General features: G+C 33.7%; 3 protein-coding genes across 5 annotated transcripts; all 3 read right to left on the bottom strand.

Annotated features, from left to right (window-relative positions):
- Nucleotides 1-90: 90 nt before the first annotated feature.
- LOC125195306 (RGG repeats nuclear RNA binding protein A-like) lies at nt 91-7,367 on the bottom strand. Of its 3 annotated transcripts, none has more exons than XM_089057416.1 (7): nt 7,106-7,367; nt 6,391-6,694; nt 6,219-6,284; nt 1,304-1,436; nt 977-1,132; nt 786-842; nt 91-525 (listed from the first exon to the last, which is right to left on the bottom strand). In XM_089057416.1, the coding sequence occupies exons 1-7, from the start codon at nt 7,266-7,268 to the stop codon at nt 340-342; spliced, it is 1,065 nt and encodes a 354-aa protein (XP_088913542.1). In that variant the 5' UTR covers nt 7,269-7,367; the 3' UTR covers nt 91-339. The 3 variants fall into 3 exon arrangements, with proteins under 3 accessions (XP_088913542.1, XP_088913540.1, XP_088913541.1); XM_089057414.1 differs by lacking the exons at nt 6,219-6,284; nt 6,391-6,694; nt 7,106-7,367 and adding exons at nt 1,551-1,616; nt 1,708-2,026; nt 2,533-2,861; XM_089057415.1 differs by lacking the exons at nt 91-525; nt 786-842; nt 977-1,132; nt 1,304-1,436 and adding exons at nt 4,688-5,198; nt 5,501-5,557; nt 5,691-5,846; nt 5,996-6,131.
- Nucleotides 7,368-8,952: 1,585 nt separating this feature from the next.
- LOC125195711 (calmodulin-like protein 11) lies at nt 8,953-10,505 on the bottom strand. The gene is made up of 4 exons (XM_048093883.2): nt 10,389-10,505; nt 10,148-10,305; nt 9,973-10,053; nt 8,953-9,384 (listed from the first exon to the last, which is right to left on the bottom strand). The coding sequence occupies exons 1-4, from the start codon at nt 10,468-10,470 to the stop codon at nt 9,247-9,249; spliced, it is 459 nt and encodes a 152-aa protein (XP_047949840.1). The 5' UTR covers nt 10,471-10,505; the 3' UTR covers nt 8,953-9,246.
- A 5,700-nt stretch (nt 10,506-16,205) lies between these two features.
- LOC125193486 (guanine nucleotide-binding protein subunit gamma 2-like) lies at nt 16,206-18,851 on the bottom strand. The gene is made up of 4 exons (XM_048091280.2): nt 18,366-18,851; nt 16,705-16,757; nt 16,586-16,630; nt 16,206-16,498 (listed from the first exon to the last, which is right to left on the bottom strand). Exons 1-4 carry the CDS (start codon nt 18,480-18,482, stop codon nt 16,414-16,416), a joined length of 300 nt encoding a protein of 99 aa, XP_047947237.1. The 5' UTR covers nt 18,483-18,851; the 3' UTR covers nt 16,206-16,413.
- Between the last annotated feature and the right edge of the window lie 626 nt (nt 18,852-19,477).

The raw sequence follows: 19,477 nt of genomic DNA, 5'->3' as shown, positions 1-19,477 counted from the left end.
TAACATCAATGTAACAATTTTTAATGCAGTCTTAAAAATGAACAGTTTCGAAAAAGTTGGTTTTCTAACTTAGAGATAGTAAAAACAAGATGAAACACAAAAATAAAAGTGTGAATCAATTATTTTGGCTGTTCCTTAGGTAATTTACAAATCGATGGATTAAGCGCACAACACATTTGACAAGGGATGTAAAAAGGGTAATAAAAGGCAACATACTTGAGATTTCAGAATGTAATGTCAAAACAAACAATTCAAAACGTGTTGCCAGATTCACGAAGCAAAACTGAGAATCAATGTCACAATTAATAGCGAGCGGCAGGAAGCAGCACAAGGAGCATCTCATTTACCACCCAAGGTAGGGAACTGCCCAGGGTCTTCGATGGCTGGTGCTTGGAAAGTGTTCCTGTCACTTGGCCCACCGAAGCCTCCTCCTCTGCCGCCACGGCCACGACCTCGTCCACGACCGCCAGGGCTGTAGTACTTCTCCCCCTCAGCAGGTTTCAAGAATTCATTGATGCTGACAGCCTAGAACAGCCAATAAAACAGACATCAGATTTCAATCCAACAAAATTTCTTCACTTTTACAGCATTAATCCCAGTCTTCACAAAATAGATGTGGATATGTTCATCACCATTAGTAACTGAAAACATTAAATATCTACAATTGCAGGCTACAGCAACTAAGTGGCAAATAAACAATAGGAAAAAGATGCTCTTTGGCACTTGTTCAGCCAATATACATCATAAAAACGTGGGATATATATTCAGCTTCCATGGAAGTATACCTTTTTAGCTCTCTCTTCTTTCTCTGCCAACTCTTTCTTTTTATCCTTCTCGGAGCCCTGCAGAGAAGTATCTCATTAATAACAGAAAAATCAACTCTTAAAATAAGGTAACTTCTAGAAGCAATAGCCAAAAAAAAAAGGTTAAAAGGAGAGACAGAAATAAGCATTCAGTAGGGAGTACAGTAATTCACCAATTTAATGAAGATATCATCATTAGCTTTCTTGTTTGAGAGTGCTTGCATTGATTCAAATTCTTTTGCATCGACCTTCCTTTCCTCAGATTTAAGACCAAGCAAAGCCTTCCTTTTCTCCTCGAGAAGCTTCTCATACTCTTCCAGTGTCATCTCCTATAAACAATTATTTTACAACATCAAAGTCAAAGTTAAGGGTGTGGTTGTGATTCCTAAATCAAAAAACAAAAAGGTAGTGTCTGCCATAAAAATAGATACTTTCATCGGGCACAAGTAAGACGAGTAACACAAGTCAAAAGCTTCCACAAAAAGCTTCAAATTTTTCACCTTATCCTCAGGCTTCTCTTCATTTTCCTCTTTAGTACCTTCCTTTTCTACATTTTCAGCAGCATCTTCCTCTCCCAAGGGCTTCTCCACATTCAGATTTTTCTCATCTTCATTACCGACTTCCTCAGTCACTCTGAAAAGAAAATTCAGTTAACCAAACAGCAGATTGTAGGCGAAATGGAAACATATATGCATCCCAGAATTTCAATGAACTCTAACGGTCACTAAAAATAATTAAAATTCTTACTGTGCCAATTCATCAGTATGCATTCCCCAGTTTCCCCGACCTGACCCTTCTCGTTTCATCTCAGTTCTGCATTAAAGAACAGGGTAAGTGACATTACCAACACAAACAAACAGACAACAGACGTAAACAGCTACAAAAACATCCACTTCTCACATACCCACGGCCAGTTCCACTACGGCGCTCGAGAGGCCTACGAGTGCGGTCTCGGTCTCCTTCCCCAGAATCTCCATTGCTGTAACCACCTCGACGGCCACCAGAAAATGAACCACGGGGTCCACCATAGCCGCCGCCACGCCTTTCAGATGATCTTCCATCAACCTCGTCAGGTGCACCCTGAGCAGCAAATACTTCCTTATTGCCATATGAGTTTTCATTGTTGGCAAAGTCTCTATTGGGACGTGCACCACCATCACGAGCATATCCACGTCCTCGACCTCGTCCACCTCCTCGGGCAGAATCGTATTTTGCCTCTCGGACTGATTTGTATTACAAGTCGGAGGAAGGTGACAATGATTTTAACAGTGGCCAAAAGAAACACACATAGATACTTAAAAATGAATGAGAAAAGATAAATTCTACACAGAATACAACTACCTAAAAGTCGGTGTATTACATTCAACTGACCATGAATTGTAAAATTAGCACTATCAAATCAAAGTTGCAATAAAATCTAAACTAAAAATTACCGTGGATCAAAAAGTTTAGCTAGAAGCATTTCAGCCCTAAAAAATCACGGTTTACATACTACAAACTTCTCACTAACAAAACTTTATTGCGATAATCCAAGCACAACAAAACTATTGAATAACGCAGTATCTCAATTCTCACATTCCTTATTCTTAAGAATTATAATCGATAGAGCCATAGGGGGTCAAAACGCATATCTTTTCGAGAAGACAAACAAAATAACAAATTTAATACAAACAGTCATTTCATATTCTATATAATAATAGATAGAGAAATGGTGAAAAGAAGCACTCACCAGCCTGAGCCGGGGGTACCGGCTTGGAGGGGAGTTTCGGCTGCACTGCATGCTTGGGCGGTGGTGCTATGGTTTTCTTCTGCTCGATCTTCTGCTGAGCCGCGAGGAGTGAGGGGTCCTCGGTATCGTCACCCAGAAGATCAAACGGGTTTATTGTCGCCATCTCGCAACAAAACCAAGCAAAACCTTGTTTTTATAGATTATTGATAAGCAAAACCTTTAATTTAAGGTCGTATTCATATTGGAATCGACAGATCTTGGTGAGGGAGAATAATAGATAATGGCAAACCCTAGCCGCAATCAACAGTGAGTATAGAAAGAGTGAATAGAAATTAGAAAGAGTGAGGTTTATCTATAAACGGGGCGGTGCCGGTTCTTCCTTTTTTTGTTTTATTATTTCCTTATTTTAATGGTATTTATTTATAGGTATAAATCGATAAAAAAAAAATCTTAGGATTTTATTTTTCAAATTATATAAGTACGTCATATGTATAAGATTCTGAATCATGATTTTATTTTTTAATTATAGACGTCATAAGATACAATTGTAAGATTCAAATCATGAAATAGATATGAACAGTATAAAACATCATTCGTATTTTATGCATGATTCATAAAATTCAATAATATTTTGTTTACTTTATATTAGAAAAAAAAAGCTTTATAAATAATGTAAAAACTTTAATAAAATATACAAATATTAAATAAAAGTATTTCATAACATTTGTAGTATCTGTATTTCATTAATATTACTTCAATTAGTAATTCATAGCAAATAAATTTAATGCTCCAACATATTGTTATTCAACACTATTTTGAGAGAATATTATTATTGAATAGTATTACAGTTATCACCTCTGATATGTACTACTATAAAATAACAAATCGGCAGACTGCATTTAAATTAATATTATTAATAATACTAGTTTAAAATAATAAATAAAATATCTACGACAATTCGATATCCTATATAGAGGAAATCTACAAGGAATCTTATATTTCCATAGCAAGTGTATTTGCAATTAATTATGTATGCAGACTATAGTTCTAGCAAAGTGGTGGGATTTTCAGAATATCAATGTAAAGTTTTTAAAAATACCATACCATATTCGGCTCGACTATATACAGTTCATAAGTGATCACTCAATAACAAATTTAGTATCCTAAAAGTTGTAAATACACTTGAATTACAATTTGTCGATCAACTAGCCAAATTATCCACAAGTCAATCTGGACAACAAAACACGTGTACTGCACTGAACGCATAGTTAACTTACACCCAAGTGGACCAACCTAATGCAAATCGGTCATAGAATTATATCTAGGCATTTACAAAAATAGGATACTGAACATGTCATTAATGTAATATCGCTGGAATGACTTTTTTACTCTTAAGAGTTTTTTCACCAACAACCTCATAAGGTCAATTTTTGTCAAATTTGCTTACTCCTTTTTATCGCTGCTCTCATTTTTTTTTCTTTCGATATGTCCATTTGTTATGTTCAGTGTTGACTTTGATGCAGAAGATCATGATTCTTTCCAATAACTATTCTTATACAGTCATCATATCTCTTATTTTGTCATCACGTTAATTTTTTTGCTGAGACACTTATTGGTGTCAATGTGCAACCTATTGTACGAACAATAGCAAACTATGGAACAAATATCTTCAACAAATTCAATATCATGTTGAACTCGTTTACATATGATTACATTAGTATTTGTTCTATCGTTCTAAAACTAAACAATTGTATGATCATATATACCGCATCTAGAAGGTTCTGATATTCACCACATCCTTAATAAATCACAGTCAAATCACCTCAACACTTTTATGTCCAAGTGAGAGAATAATATAGAGAAAGTCTTACCTACATTATTATCTATCTTACTTTACCATTTCTCTACTTTAACTATTTTTTTATCATTTTTACAAAAAAAGGGCAGGAAAGTCAATGGGACTGCTAAAGCGGGACAAGGAAAATATAACACTTAGAAAAAAAAAATCAGTGCTAACATTTTTTCGACTACCATAATTTTATTAATGACCTATGCATCTCTCCAAGAAAGTGATAATGCTACTACCGTTATAACCATTAACGGATAGTAACTATTCCCAATCTGTAAAACATAATCTACACAAAGCATATAATAATGAGAAGCAAGAAAACATGATTCATATTGTCAAATGGTAAAACGTGTTTTTCCCAAATTTTACGAATCAAAACTGAGCATCAAGGTCAAGAGCATACTAATCATTCTCTTGCTACTAACTCTAGAAAAAAGCTATAAAAAAACAAAAAAAGACGAAATAAAACAGTTGAGAATAACTGTAATTGTGTAGAATCAGATCACACACAAACATGTTGCGCATAAATATGTAGAACTTTTTGTTACAGACTACTCCATTCTTCCTGTATTTCTCCAGCCCCACTGGTTAGAGCTGCATAATACGCGGTGGAAGCAGTACAAGCAACATCTCATTTGCCACCCAAGGTCGGGAACTGCCCGGGATCTTCAATGGCTGGTGCTTGGAAACCACTCCTGTCATTGGACCCAACATAGCCTCCACCTCTTGGTCCACGGCCTCGGCCCCTCCCACGGCCACCAGGGTTGTGGTACCTCTCTCCCTCAGCAGGCTTCAAGAATTCATTGATGCTGACAGACTAGACAAGTCAAAAGAACATGTATCAGATTCTGCACAAATTCGTATCGGTCCAGAAACTAACTAATAATCTATTTAAATAGGTCATGTGCAAATTCAACATATGGTTAAACACAACTTCAAGGCTAAAATAAAATTATGTGATCAAGGTCAAAACTTGAAATTGCCGCATAAACAACATTAAGAACACTGAAATCATACAAGATGTATGATCCTCACCCATAATATAGATGCAAGAATACCTTGGCCCAAGCTATATGCATATGAAAGAAATAAAAAAATAGTAGTATGCACAAATGATACCTTTTTAGCTTTTTGTTCTTTCTCTGCTAAATCTTTCTTTTTCTCATTCTCGGAACCCTGCAAAGAGGAAAAACGTTTATAAAAAGAAAGGGAAGAAACTATAAATATAAGTAATATATTGAAGCAACAAAAAGAAGTAACAAAGGACTGAGATGCACATATTCATCAAGTATGAAGTTAAGTGGTTCACCAATTTAATGAAGACTTCATCATTAGCTTTCTTGTCTGTGAGCTGTTGCATTGAGGCAAACTCTTTTCCATCAACCTTCCTTGCTTCAGTTTTAAGAGCAACCAGAGCCTTCCTTTTCTCCTCCAGAACCTTCTCATATTCTTCCAATGTCATCTCCTGAAAGACACAAGTTATCTATGTCAATACAAAATAGGAAAGTTACAGAGTTATTGCTCACTGTCTTCAAATCCATCATGAGACATTGCTTAGGTTAAAAGAAAGCAGTAAGATTGAACAAATATGTTCAAATCGTATTTTTTTTAAACCTTATCCTCAGCCTCTTTCTCTTCATTTTCATCTTTAGCAGCTTCCTTTTCTCCATCTACTGCAGTGTTTTCCTCCACAGGGGGCTTCTCCACATTCAGGTTTTTCTCATCTCCATCAACAGCTTCCTCAGTCGATCTAGAAAAACGACAATTAGTTACCAACCCGTAGATGTCTGGCATCCTCAATGAGCTGCAATGGACAAGAAACACATTAAATTCTTACGGTGCAAGTTCATCTTCAGGTGCTCCCCAGTTTCCACGACCAGATCCTTCCCGTTTCATCTCATTTCTGCATAAAAATAGAAATCAGTATATGGAAACATGATAAAATTCAACCTCAGACTGCTGTAGATACACCATGCTAATTGAAAACACAGAACGCAATCCACACATACCCACGACCAGTTCCACTACGGCGATCAAATGTCCTTCGAGGGCGCTCCACTTCTTCTCCAGCTTCTCCATTGGTGTAACCACCTCTCCGTCCACCACGGAAAGAACCACGGGGTGCTCCATAGCCACCCCGCCTTTCATAAGAATTCCCATCCTTGTCAGGTGCACCCTGAGGAGCAGAGAACTCCCTATTGCCATATGAATTTCCATTGCTGGCACCCTCTCTATTGTGTCCTCCACGACCACGGCCAAATCCACGACCACCACCACGGCCACCTCGTGCAGATTCAGCTTTTGCTTCTCTGACTGATTGGATGTACGAATGGAAACGTGAGCAATAACACATGACAAAATAAAAGCAGCGCAAATAAATCATCAACATATTCCATGTGCGACATTTATAGCACGTGAATCCAGAAAGGTATACACCAAATCAATCATACAGACTCCATTTGAACCGTCAGGTTCACAATTTATGCTAAATTCCAAAATACTAACTTGAACACTACCACAAAAAAACTGCTCGTATTACTATTTGTGCTAACGTTGGATCAATTGATGAATAAGAACAAATTTATCTAAAAAACAATAGAAATATTCAATATACCCATTGTTAGATAAAAAAAAATGAGCAGATTTCAATAAGCCAACCAAAATAGAAAATTTATCGAAAAACAGTATTCATATAATGAGGCGAGACAGAGAGTTAAGGCTAACCAGCCTGAGCCGGGGGGAGCGGTTTCGATGGGAGCTTCGGCTGCGGTGGCTGCTTGGCCGGTGGTACTACGGCTTTCTTCGGCTCGATCTTGAGCTGAGCAGCAAGCAGCGAGGGATCCTCTGTATCATCGTCCAGCAAATCAAACGGGTTTATAGTCGCCATTTCTTGCTCAATAACAGCAAATAGCAAAACCCTGACAAAACAATTTCTCACTCGAAGAGGGGAGAAGAATGAAACCCTAGCCGCCTGTTGAAAGTGAGGTTTATCTAAACGTATATACCTGTTTATATACGTTAATATTTTTATTTTTATTTTTTTTAAACGCTCTATTTAAATGCCAAGACTCTATTTTTATGCGTTACACCTAAATCATCGATGTTCGACTATTATTATTATCTCTATTTGACTAAGGAGGGGTGCAAATGTGAAATAAATAAATTTCAAAACCTAAATCATCAGCCTGAAGATATCATCTGGGCTTCAAAGTGATTTTACTGTTAGTAATGTTCAATTAAATACAACATTAAATTCATAGTAGTATTATGTACTTTTGTAAATATTTTTGTTTGCGTGCTCGTGGGCCGTGGCCACCATATATACATTAACGGGATATTACAATTTTAACAAGATTAAATAATATCCCAATAGTTATATAAGATTTCCAAATCTATCACAACATTTGTAAAATATCAATTTTATATATAATCATCTAAACTTTTATAAAAATTATCATATGATTCAATTTTCATTATCGTATTGATGACATGACTCTATGTGAAAGAAGGTGGGCAGTTTTTTATATACACATAATCTTTAGGTATGCTATATCACCAATATGAAATTGAATTATAACAGATTTGATAAAAGTTTAAAAGATTGTACTATATAAAATTAATATATTTTACAAAGATTATGATAGATTTCAAAACATTATAAGGTATTAGAATATATATAACCATTATTAATCCTTTGGTTGTACATTACAAGACTGCAACCATAATCCGCACCATAATGGTGATATGAACTTACTAATATGCACTAAGATTAAAAATCTGTAATGAAGTGATTATGTTTATTTGATTTCTCTGTAGCTTACATTGAAGTTTTGCTTTTTGAGATGTTCAACACACTCTGATTGCCCAGACTATTTATTGATATTGAGATGTTTGGGTTTAGATATTTTCATTCTGGATGCAAATTGGTGTTGTTACAGTTACCCTGCTAATGAAGAGTTAAAGACTATGGATAATCTTGGAATGGAGATGATGGATATAATTTTTTTCAGATGTTCTATCTATATATTTTGATGCTGTTTTGGTTTAAGATTGAGTGTTGATTTTACCATTGTAACTTCGTTGATAGTTTGTTGGCAGCGGAGCTTGGCCAAGAATCGGGAGAGTCCGGCCTCTGGACGGATTCATGTGCCCCCGGCTAGCAGTGGCAGACGGCTTCAACCACTTCCTCAATAATCTCTAAATGTGTCGATAATACTAAATCATCATCTCTTTGTAATCAGTAATCATATCTATGTAAGCACTCATCAAGATCTAGTTATGCATATTTTTCACCTTATGTGGAAGAAATATAGCACTTTCTTGAGACTTTATTTTTGGATTACACCTCATTTTGAAAGTTCAGACATGAAAATCTAGTATTCCACATTTTTAGATTACACTTCACACTACGTAGTACTATATGCAGTGGCAAAGAAAGCTTTAAGAAAAGAAAGAAAACATAGATTCTAAAAAATACAGAGACTAATTCAATAAAAATGATTGACATAAACTCTTGCAAGCAACAAAAGTAAAATCAATTGCACACAAATACTCTTTATACATGTTAAATATAAAGAACCAATAAAAATACCCTTTAATCTTTATAGATATTACAAGTATAAAGAAGCAACAAATTATACAGAATCCATACAAACTGAAAACCTTTATGCATAGGAGTATATTTTATCACAATTAAATGTTGGGATGTTTTCATTCCTTCATTTCATTTTAAGGATTAACTTAACCAAGCCCACCTACTTGTAATTAACATAAGTTTAACTGCTTAAACTTAATTAGACAATTGAAGCAAAGACTAATTAAACATGCATGAGATTAACAAATAATGAAGCAATCTTCTTCTTCTTCTATCCAATAGCCAGCATCATCTTCACAAATTCATCGTAATTAACTTGTCCATCTCCATCCAAATCAGCCTCCCTTATCATCTGCTCAAGCTCTTCATCTGTTAATTTTTCCCCTAGGTTGATCATCACGTGTCGAAGCTGCACGAAATCCGATTAATTAATCACAAAATACTAATTAAAATATGGGTTGCAGAGATTAAGGAAATGATAGTTTAAATTGATCTAAGTGCATTTGCTTGATTTAGTCAACTGTATTGGTGATTTGTGTCCACAACCCTGTATAGAGAGACTGGTTGACTCAAAATGTTCAGATGAGTTAAATAAAGTCTCCTTATATTCTTCAACACCGTGTAAGAAATTCAGAGAATATACTATTAACGTGTAATTTTGTCTTTTCGGAAAACATAGGGAGGGGTTGAAATCACATAGGGAGGGGTTGAAATCAAATTTTGTGAATGCCTTGTTTGCCCTTGACAAAAAGCCAAATTGTATGAGACCATGTATGAAATCAATGAATATATGATGAAAACAAATAAAAACACTGTAATTTATATGGTACTTATCAAGTGCAAGTACAATGATTGCTACGGATGATGAACAAACGTGGTTATCATCGAAAAAACACAAGACACACACACATACATAAATATGCAAGTGAATTTATTAAGAAATTGATAACATGATTAATTAAGTTGTTGGTGTATAAATTTCAGACAAATTTTATACCTCTTCAGCTGAGATGTAGCCATTTTGATCCTTATCAAACACTTTGAACGCTTCTTTAAGCTCTTCCTCTGCATCAGTTTCCTAGTAGTATGTTTTTTCATTAGAGATAAATTAGTGTACATAAATAATCAAATAACATACACAATAGTAGGGAGATTGAAATGAATGGATTTACCTTCATTTTGTTGGCCATGAGATTCAAGAATTCGGAAAACTCAATGGTGCCGTTCCCATTGGAGTCGATCTCGTTGATCATGTCTTGGAGTTCTTCCTCAGTGGGGTTTTGGTCCAAAGACCTTATTACAGTCGCCAATTCTTCAATGGTAATGCAACCTGCAATTTTATTACATCAATAATGAAATTTTCCAGAAACATGCAAAAAAAAAAAGAAGCTAAGAACTCTATTAATTAATTACCATCTCCATCTTTGTCAAATAGGCTAAAGGCCTCTTGGAACTCGACTATCTGGTCTCTGTTCAGTGTGTCTCCCATGGCCATTAGGCTTGTGCAGAGAGAGAGAGAGAGAGAGAGAGAGAGAGAGAGAGGATGGTTAGAATGGGTCATTCCTCGATGGGCTTATGTAGAGGGGGGGAGGCAGAAGGAGACAAGAAAATAGCTTGTAAATACATCCCATTTTCATTAAACTTTACGAAAATATAATTATATTGAAGAGTCAAAAACATAAAATAAATAAATAGGGGTCTTGATTTGAGTAGGTCAATATGTGTAGTAGTGCATTATTCTACCGCACACCCCCACGTCAACTCCTTCGTGACCAACGAAAACTAATGCACTCTGGATCTAAATATACACTTTAAAATGAAAAGGGGCCATTAATTAGATCACATGTAGTAATATATATCATTATAGGTAGGAGCCAAACAAAAGATACGTTAATTTACACTAGTACTATAATTTACAGTCAATCTACAATTCTACATTAAATAACTCTAATGCTAGTCTGCTCTATAAGATAGACTGTTATTACTTATTAGTATCAAAAACCAAAACATATTGACGGCGACGCATAATTAGTGTGCAGCGATATATTAGGCTATTATAATAGGCGATAATTTATACTCTCACCGTTCCACAGTAATGGAGGCATTTTTTTTCGACACGCAATTTTAAAAAAATTGTGTTTAGTTAGTCAAGTAAAAGAAAAATGAAGTAAGTGTTAGAAATAAAGGGATAAAATTCTCAAGCCGTTACAGGCGGTACTCTAACTATTACAATCGAAGGAAGATAATAACAATAAGTGGAATGAAAATTACAACGAAAATAAAATAAAACAAACCAACAATAAGTCGAGTCGAGGGAAGCCCTCTTTCCGCAAGACAAATTACGCCCCGTCTATTGCTCACGGAATGACGTATTGCCCCCAAAGATAAAACGACTTTCTCCTAGCGTGTAGAAGCACCTCAAACCCGCTAGGCACCAGCGAACTTGATGAAGTTCCGAGAATCGAGCTATGCAATGCTACTATGATGTAGAGCACTAGAGAGAAGAGAGAATGTTTTTTTGTTGGTGCATTCTCAACTCCAAGACCAAGCCTTTTTATAGGCTAGAGAAAGCACTTGAAAGGCCTTGCAATCAAGATTATCTCTTAATGCATTTGGGGGTTACTAAGATAAAAGGTCATAGGTCTTGGCCACCTCAAAGGTCTCCCACATTTTTCATATGTTTTTTTCCACAATAAGAAAATGAAAAATGTAGAAATAAACTAGAAGAAATATTTTTGACTTTTGCTAAAAAAAAGAAAATGACTCAATTATTATAGAAGGTATCATAGTGACAAAATATCGTGAATGAATGACAATTTATATCTAATATAGTAATATGACACTGTTAATTTTTTCTAATTAACTCCGGTTAATATAATTGTAATGACACAATTGATAAAATGAAAATAAATAAATAGATACAGATACTCCTTCCTACATGCTAGCTGAAAGAGGTCAAAAGTAGCATCTCGTGCCTCACTCACTTTCTCTTACTCCATTGGTAAGCCTAAGCCAGCTCATGTTTTGACCTTTCAAATATTGTGCTTTGGATTTTCTCTTGACCAATTTTCTATGTTCATATTTGGAATTATACACATTTTGAAGAATTTTTCCAACCCCGTTTTATTTTTTTAAATTATATTCATGCAATACTGAAGTATTTTGCTCTGCGAAGGTGCACCATGAAAAGGTTTCGTCAGTTTCTTTCACACTCAATTTATTTATTCTCGTCTTTTACGGAGGTAGTATTAGTTATGCGGATTATCTTGGTTAATTGGAAATGAAATATTTTTTATAAAATTGAGATTCACTTTCCACACAATATTAAATTAACACTGAAAACGAATAGCATTTCTAATAAAACTAAGAGAATTACTGATATAACGAAATTCTAATTTTCTTGAGATTTGTACTCCATGTAACATGGAGTATTTTGTTTTTACAGCTGTTGGCTTTTGATTGTTGTGGAACCATGATAGTTCAAATGGATTAAGTTGATACTCTTAATTAGAAGTGAAAATATAAAAAATTAGTATAAATTGGAAAGCGTTTTCCAAAATCAATGGCCTGGCTGGGCTTCTTGCACGAGGGGGGATTTGCCTTCTGTGTCGCACGTGCGCCACATGTAAGCGGCGCTCTAGATTTTGTTTATTTAATTCTTTTGTTGTATTCCATTAAAAATAGATCTAATGAAGTGCAGTGGAAATTATATAATGCCAATATAATTCTAAAAACATTACAATTATGAAAATTCAAAGAACAAAAAATAGGAGTAATAAATTATGACTAACTTTGAGTTTGATTTTGGGATTGCCTTATTGCAGATATTATGGCTAAAATTAAACATGCTAACGGGATGTAGGAAAGGCGTGTCCTTTTTGTAATTTAAATCTGTTAATATGTTTAGTGGAAGATAAATAGATAAGGAAAATGAAAACGAAAAGGAAGAAAATATATTTTAAGAGAGCTAGCCGATCTAAGCTTGTAAGTAAATTTGTAGTATGTCTAAATTTCTTTGTATGATATAATGACAAAAGAAACAGGATTTATACCGATACAACCTTGCATAATATAAGTATTTCAACATCAAATTGATAATTTGATCGAATTTAATTATTTTTAATTTCTTTTCAGATTTGACACTCAACGTACAAGGTACAATAGTGCAAATCGGATTTGTAAGTATATATAAATTGTTAAAATATTTTTATCTATTATGGTCACATATTTTATGTATTGATCCATATAGAGATGATAATATATATTGCCATATTCGTTTAGGTAGGAGTATTATATAATGTTTTTATTTGTTTCGTGTAAAAAGGGATTTAAAAAGTTACACTATAAAATATGAGAAATAGATAAAGCATCATCACTCTCATTTAATACACATTAACTAACCTTATTTATTTTTTTAAATCTATTTATTTTAATTTTATTTTAATATCTTAAAAATTATACTACCAACCTCATTAATATTACAAATTGCATAAACGGACAAAGTTTTGTTTCTATTCATATATTTGAAGTTAAACATATAAATATATTAAGTTGCATGATAGATTCAACCAATTTTAACAACATCAACTTAAACCATGTAATTAAGATGTGATGCAATCTAATAAATTAAAATATTATGGAGTACATAACTCAATTTCGACTATTATAATTTTGCTAAGAAACAAGACCCACAGAAACAGGGTAAATTAATGAGTAAATCAATATGCTCTAGAACCCCTCGAAAACCCATTTTAAGAGAAAGTATTAGTAGCAAATATGGAAATTAAACTCTTTCGGTGGATTAATTTATGTAAAAGAGCATTACATAAACAGCTAAACTCGTGTATAAAGTATAAACACTCTATTTAATGCCACATTCACAACCAAACTTTGGATTAAGAGCCAAATTAACAATTAATATAAACAGCTTTGAGCTTCGGGAACTGTGATAATCCTGTTTATTCCAAAAAATAAAAAAATACAATTATTAAAAATTAATTACTATAGTACAATTTACACATCAAAACGACACAAGAGTGCTTGGCTGTCAACGCGGTTTTTTGCCATTGGCTCAGCTGACGAGGCATCCAAATAATCAAGTTTAATATCTTCCAATATTATAAAGTATTTTACCAAGACCATAGTATTTTTCTTTCTATATCATTTATAACATCTTTTTACATTAGTTAGGCCAGGGGTGCCAGATTTTTTGTCTGCAACTACAGTGAAAAGATCGGAAAATCTCTCTCAAGTTCTAAGAAACTTTCGATCTTATAAGAAAAATGTGTTATTGGATCGCACATGTATAATTGATATTTGATCATGTCAATTTGATTACAAAAATGTAAGAATGTTAGTTATCAGGTAGATGACCATGCTTCAATATATATTGATATACTAGTACTAATTAGTACTACTCTATAAATTGAATTTGTTTAATATTTGAACAGAATGTGAATTTCAATAACATTAGTACACATTTGTATAGAAATTCAGATTGGATTCTGGACTTCTATTTTAATGAACACATCATAGATATGTGACTATCAAAGTAGGAGATATATTATTAAAAATGGTGAATTATATAAATTGTCATTTTGAACTCTGTTGTACTTTTGCACATTTCAAATAATATTGACCTTTTCTCAATATTTTTTGGACTAATGTCGTGATGGGTATTTTTATTACTTTTATATGTTTCAAATACAGTAAATAGGTAAATGAAGTACATATATCACAATAGACACTTGCAGTATAAAATTAAGATTGTGCATATATTTCAGGGTTAATAGTCTTGTAAACTACTGAACTTTGGTCAAATTCTGATTTATTCTATGAATTTTGAAACTGGAATACTAAAATATGAATTTTTAACTTTTCTCAATTATTCCATGAATGCACTATAAAAATTGTAATTGTGATTTTATATTTCAATATCAAAGTTCGTGGACCAAACTTTGTTATTTAAATTACTATTATCCTTATATCTTACATTTACCTTAGTATAATATATAATCCAACATATTTTAATAGTTAAAACTAATAACAAAATCCATTTACGATATTCCTTACGTGAGCAAGTAAATATTAGTAGAAATTAAAAGTTAATTAAAATATATCTTTATTTGTTAAATCAATTTAGCTCATTCCCAAAGTGTTGTCAGTTATGATCAATTGTTTGAGATTAATAAACACAATATTGATGTCTGTTTAATCTCAATATTTATTTTAGTTAGTATTTTATGTCCACATGATAACGCATTAATTATTGAAAATTTTATTTTTATGTTCTTTTTATTATGTGACTGATATAATTTCAAATTTTAATTTCATGTTTTTTATTATGTGACTTAATGGTTTCATACTTTATGAAGCTAATCAGAATTTGATCAAAATTAGTGATATAAATGGTTATTTATCTTAAAACTCGAATTATAGGTATGTACTACTATAATTTAACGGAGAAAGACAGTACTATTAATCTAAATAGGCAAAGAAGATAGACACCAAGTAACAACAATCGGAGTTTGCAAGAAGTATAACTTTCCAAGTTTGGAGAAAATAAAATATTTTGTAGTATACGTTATATTTATAACAAAATTAAGTGCACAATAAGAAAAAATGAAAATAAAAAGGAAAGGATTGATAGCATGCTTAGTAATAATAAGTCGAAAATGCGGAGAAATTCAACACGCTACATTACGCGTGATTGTGGAAACTGAAATATTAATGAAAACACGCTTACTTATTCCTCACTTACTTAGTATACGTTATATTTTTTTGCATTGAATACAATATCTCAATGCAAAATTCCGTCCCCTCAATAATTATATTAATGATAAAAAATAGTCTTCTTATAAATTTTGATATTCTGTAATATACATATTGATTTATTGATATCTTAGCACTCAAACTTAGTTGTACCTAATTTGATACTATATGTCACAAGAATCATTTTATATCCATTTATAATCATATACTAGTATTCATCTAATTACTTATATTTTTATATACTCCCTTATCCCATTGAAGATGATTCACTTTCCTTTTTTATTTTTCTCAACCAAAGATGATCAGTGGAAAAACACTAATATCTTTACTTATTCCAAGTTAGGCTTTTAATAACTTTTTCAAATTAGTTTGATAATTAGTTAAAGGAGGCTTGCGCTAAGGATAGACAGCAAGATAAACTGGACATGCAGAATAAAATAAACAGCAAAAAAGCACACCGAGGCTAACATTCGATTGAATAAAACTTTGGCAAAAGAATTGGGGTTGAAATTTTGCATCTTTGTCTGTTTAATACACAGTTGGAAGTTGGAAGGCATGGTTATTTTCTGGGCACTATATTGCTCTGCATCGAACAAACGGTCTGATGTTAACGTGCTGGTTATAAGACGAAATTGATGCTTGGAACTTGTTTTCGTGGCAATGTATATCATAGTATCCAGCACCTGCAGCCTGAAGACTCTGGGGGGCCTTCAAACCATCTGTCCCAGATCGGATTTACTGGGCCCGTGGTCCTGAAACGAAAAACACAGACAAGAAACAAGCTCAACAAGAGTAGTTGATTGGAGCATCCAACGGAAACAAGCAACCACGCTTCTTACTCTGGGAGCAAAGGATCGGGTCTAGTTTCGATATTGATAAGCATCCTGGCCAGATATATTTCTTGTTAGAGAGATGACCATAAGAAAACGAACGTGTAATCTAGTATCATCATGCTTACTCTTTGCAAGCTGCTGAGGCGTTCTCCGTTTTCTCAAGTTGTTCCAATTCTTCCTGTACAACAATTCTCAGTCATGAGATATTTTTTTGGTTGAACTTTCATACAACCAACCCAATTACGAATAAATAATAGTAATAAAAAGAAAGTACCGAAGTCACTCCGGCAGTATGCATTTCTAAACACCATTTGATTATTCAAGAATATCCTAGAATTTTTTTACTAATTTTCTCATGAAGCACAGAATCTCTAACTACTTAACCTCAGAATCTTGAAATTCTACGGTTCCCCTTCACAAAGACGTCAATCTATTGCCATACAGATTTTATAGTTAAGATTTCATATGTTCCTCTGTTTTAAAGATGCCGTGGCTAGTTTCTGGTATTTTGTGCTGCAAGGGTAAAAAGCGAGCCACATCCAGTAATTTGGCACACATGTATACAAGCAAAATAAATGCAGCATCAAACAAGCCATTTCATGAGGACTTATAGGATCTAGCAATATAAGAATTTCACAACCTACCTTTAAACTAAACAAGAGAGTTTTAGTATCAGCGAAAACATATCAGAATAAAAAATCGATAAAACTTGCATGATAAGCTCCTCTAATCACATGTTACTACTATGTCACAGTTCAACTGTAGGCATCCATTATATCGTATAACCTACTTATCCAGTGCAGAACAACTCATTTTTATGTTACATGGGGTTTATTAGTTTTGGAAAAGTGAAGAGCTAATTAACAAACATGTGGTTGTTGACTCTAAAAACGATATATCAAAACCTTGTTAGCCCAATACCTCAAGTTCTAATGCCAAACCTCAACAACAATACCAAACACATCAAAGAAACAAATTCCAATTCACAAAAAGGAGATTTTTAAAGTACTTTCCTAGTATCTAGCCCGAGCAAAAGTATTGAAATCTCTAGACAACGTCCATCCATTTATAATCATCAAAACATAGAGCAAATCTCTAACATTGCATATCTTCATGCAGAACTAATGGAAGTTATTCCTCTTAACACACTCACACTGAGGAGTGAGGCTGATACCAATGGGTGTTTACATAAAGAATTCAAAGCCAGTAAGCTTCTTTAAGGTCAAGATTATCAGTCTATTTAGCCATCCAAACCGCAAAGAATTACAAGACACATTTCACATTCCACAGAACTAATGGAAGTTATTCCTCCAAACACACACACACACACACACTCTGAGGGCAATACCAGTTAAGTGTTTACACACAATATTCAAAGCCAATAAGCTTCTTAAGGTGAAAAATACCAGTCTATTAACTAACTGAACTGCAAAGAATTAGTACAAAACAAATTTCACATTCCAAAGCTTTCCTTTTACTGAAAATTATCAGCTGGGGAGAAATTAATTTAACCAAGTTCAACAAACTACGGTGGCCCCAATTTGCAGATAAGCAACAAAAAAAGACATCTGCACAACGAAAAGTCTACTGTCCAACCAATTAGGGCAGCTGTTTTGTTCTCTGTACCCAATAATTTCACAACCTTACAAGAAGCAAAGACCAACCAAAACAAAAGTTCAATCCTAAAATGCACCATTGGCAGCAAGATTTCACCTTTACACCATTATAACACAAACTCATAAAAAAAATGAATTAAAAAGCTAAAATGAAGTCAACAGAAAGTTACCTCCAAGAAACGAATTTCTTGTTCAAGTCTCTTCAATTCAGCAGATATCCTGTGTTTCCCTCGAGTATCTGCTGCTCCAACACCCGATCGCAACTCACCTGAACTCCCTGATTGCATTTTGTCCCTGAATTGAAACCCCCCCTCAAAGAAACAAAAAATTAGTAAGAAATAATTGTGGTTGCGGATTTATCCTAGAAGGCCATTTTGAGAAAGCGAAAATGGCAGCTTCGTGATCAGTTGAACTACCAACTGCATCTCATAGAGAGGGAAGATTAATTTCAATCGTGAAAAAAGGGGTTGGGTTTTAGTGTTTGGATTTATGTGGGCGTTGCCATAAGTTGTCAAATCGAGAGAATATGAGCTTTGCTTGCTTGATTGCCTTTTAATTGATGAATCAAATCATATGAATTTGCATCTTTTTCTTGTCTCATTCCATTCCCAGTGCTTTTTAGTATTGTAGTGAACAAATTATTGCATGCCCAATAATTTTGTTCTTTTATTGGTGTGCTAATGAATTTCTTTCATTTTAATCTAACTAGTAGTACTAGAAGTATTTTTTTTAGAGGAGAGTGATTGGTAGAGATCCAAACATCTACGCCAAATCAAATTGGAAACAGAGATAATTAAGCTACTACTATTTCATTAGTGACGTGAAGAATTCAGCAGCTAACAGTTTCTCAGAATGTTGGTAAAACCGTAAAAAGCAGCTCAAGCCGCATTGGCAAATAATAATAGTGATAATAATACTCCAATCGTTTGCAAAATTTTGGAAGGATATTTAAAATTTATTTTGGGAAGACATTTCATAATTTCATTGATAAAATTTCCAATTTTCCCGTGCATATAAAAAATACTCCGTAAGTAGTAGTCAATTAAATCATCACTTTTATTCTGTAATTTTCCCACGACGGGCTTTTCAGCCAAACAACATTCTCACGTGCCAATTTAATCTTGCGTGGCTAATTACGTGTAAACTTATCAATTATGACAGCCGCTAACATCACATATTTGTGGCACTTGCCGATTTTTGCGGTTTAACTTCAAAATAATCAATTAAAACCACCAGCTTTCTGTTTTTGTGGCAATTTTTCATGGTGGAATTTCCGGCCATA

This window comes from Salvia hispanica, chromosome 4 (genome assembly GCF_029641045.1).
Source record: "Salvia hispanica isolate PSC_SH4W2 chromosome 4, Shi_PSC_v1, whole genome shotgun sequence".
Classification (NCBI taxonomy): Eukaryota; Viridiplantae; Streptophyta; class Magnoliopsida; order Lamiales; family Lamiaceae; genus Salvia; species Salvia hispanica.
The sequence above is the reverse complement of the archived record's forward strand: the minus strand, read 5'-3'. Positions and strand labels throughout refer to the sequence as shown.

Bases quoted from the DNA above. Each gene is read 5' to 3' on its own strand.
- LOC125195711 (XM_048093883.2), bottom strand. From the start codon at position 10,470: ATGGCCATGGGAGACACACTGAACAGAGACCAGATAGTCGAGTTCCAA. The intron at 10,306-10,388 runs GTAATTAATTAA...ATAAAATTGCAG, and splicing joins ATTTGACAAAGATGGAGATG to GTTGCATTACCATTGAAGAA. The intron at 10,054-10,147 runs GTAAATCCATTC...ACATACTACTAG, and splicing joins TCATGGCCAACAAAATGAAG to GAAACTGATGCAGAGGAAGA.
- LOC125195306 (XM_089057414.1), bottom strand. From the start codon at position 2,695: ATGGCGACAATAAACCCGTTTGATCTTCTGGGTGACGATACCGAGGAC. The intron at 2,027-2,532 runs GTGAGTGCTTCT...AATACAAATCAG, and splicing joins GGTACCCCCGGCTCAGGCTG to TCCGAGAGGCAAAATACGAT. The intron at 1,617-1,707 runs GTATGTGAGAAG...TCTTTAATGCAG, and splicing joins CGTAGTGGAACTGGCCGTGG to AACTGAGATGAAACGAGAAG.
- LOC125193486 (XM_048091280.2), bottom strand. From the start codon at position 18,482: ATGCAATCAGGGAGTTCAGGTGAGTTGCGATCGGGTGTTGGAGCAGCA. The intron at 16,758-18,365 runs GTAACTTTCTGT...ATTGTTGTACAG, and splicing joins AAGAAATTCGTTTCTTGGAG to GAAGAATTGGAACAACTTGA. The intron at 16,499-16,585 runs GTAAGAAGCGTG...TTTTCGTTTCAG, and splicing joins CCCGATCCTTTGCTCCCAGA to GACCACGGGCCCAGTAAATC.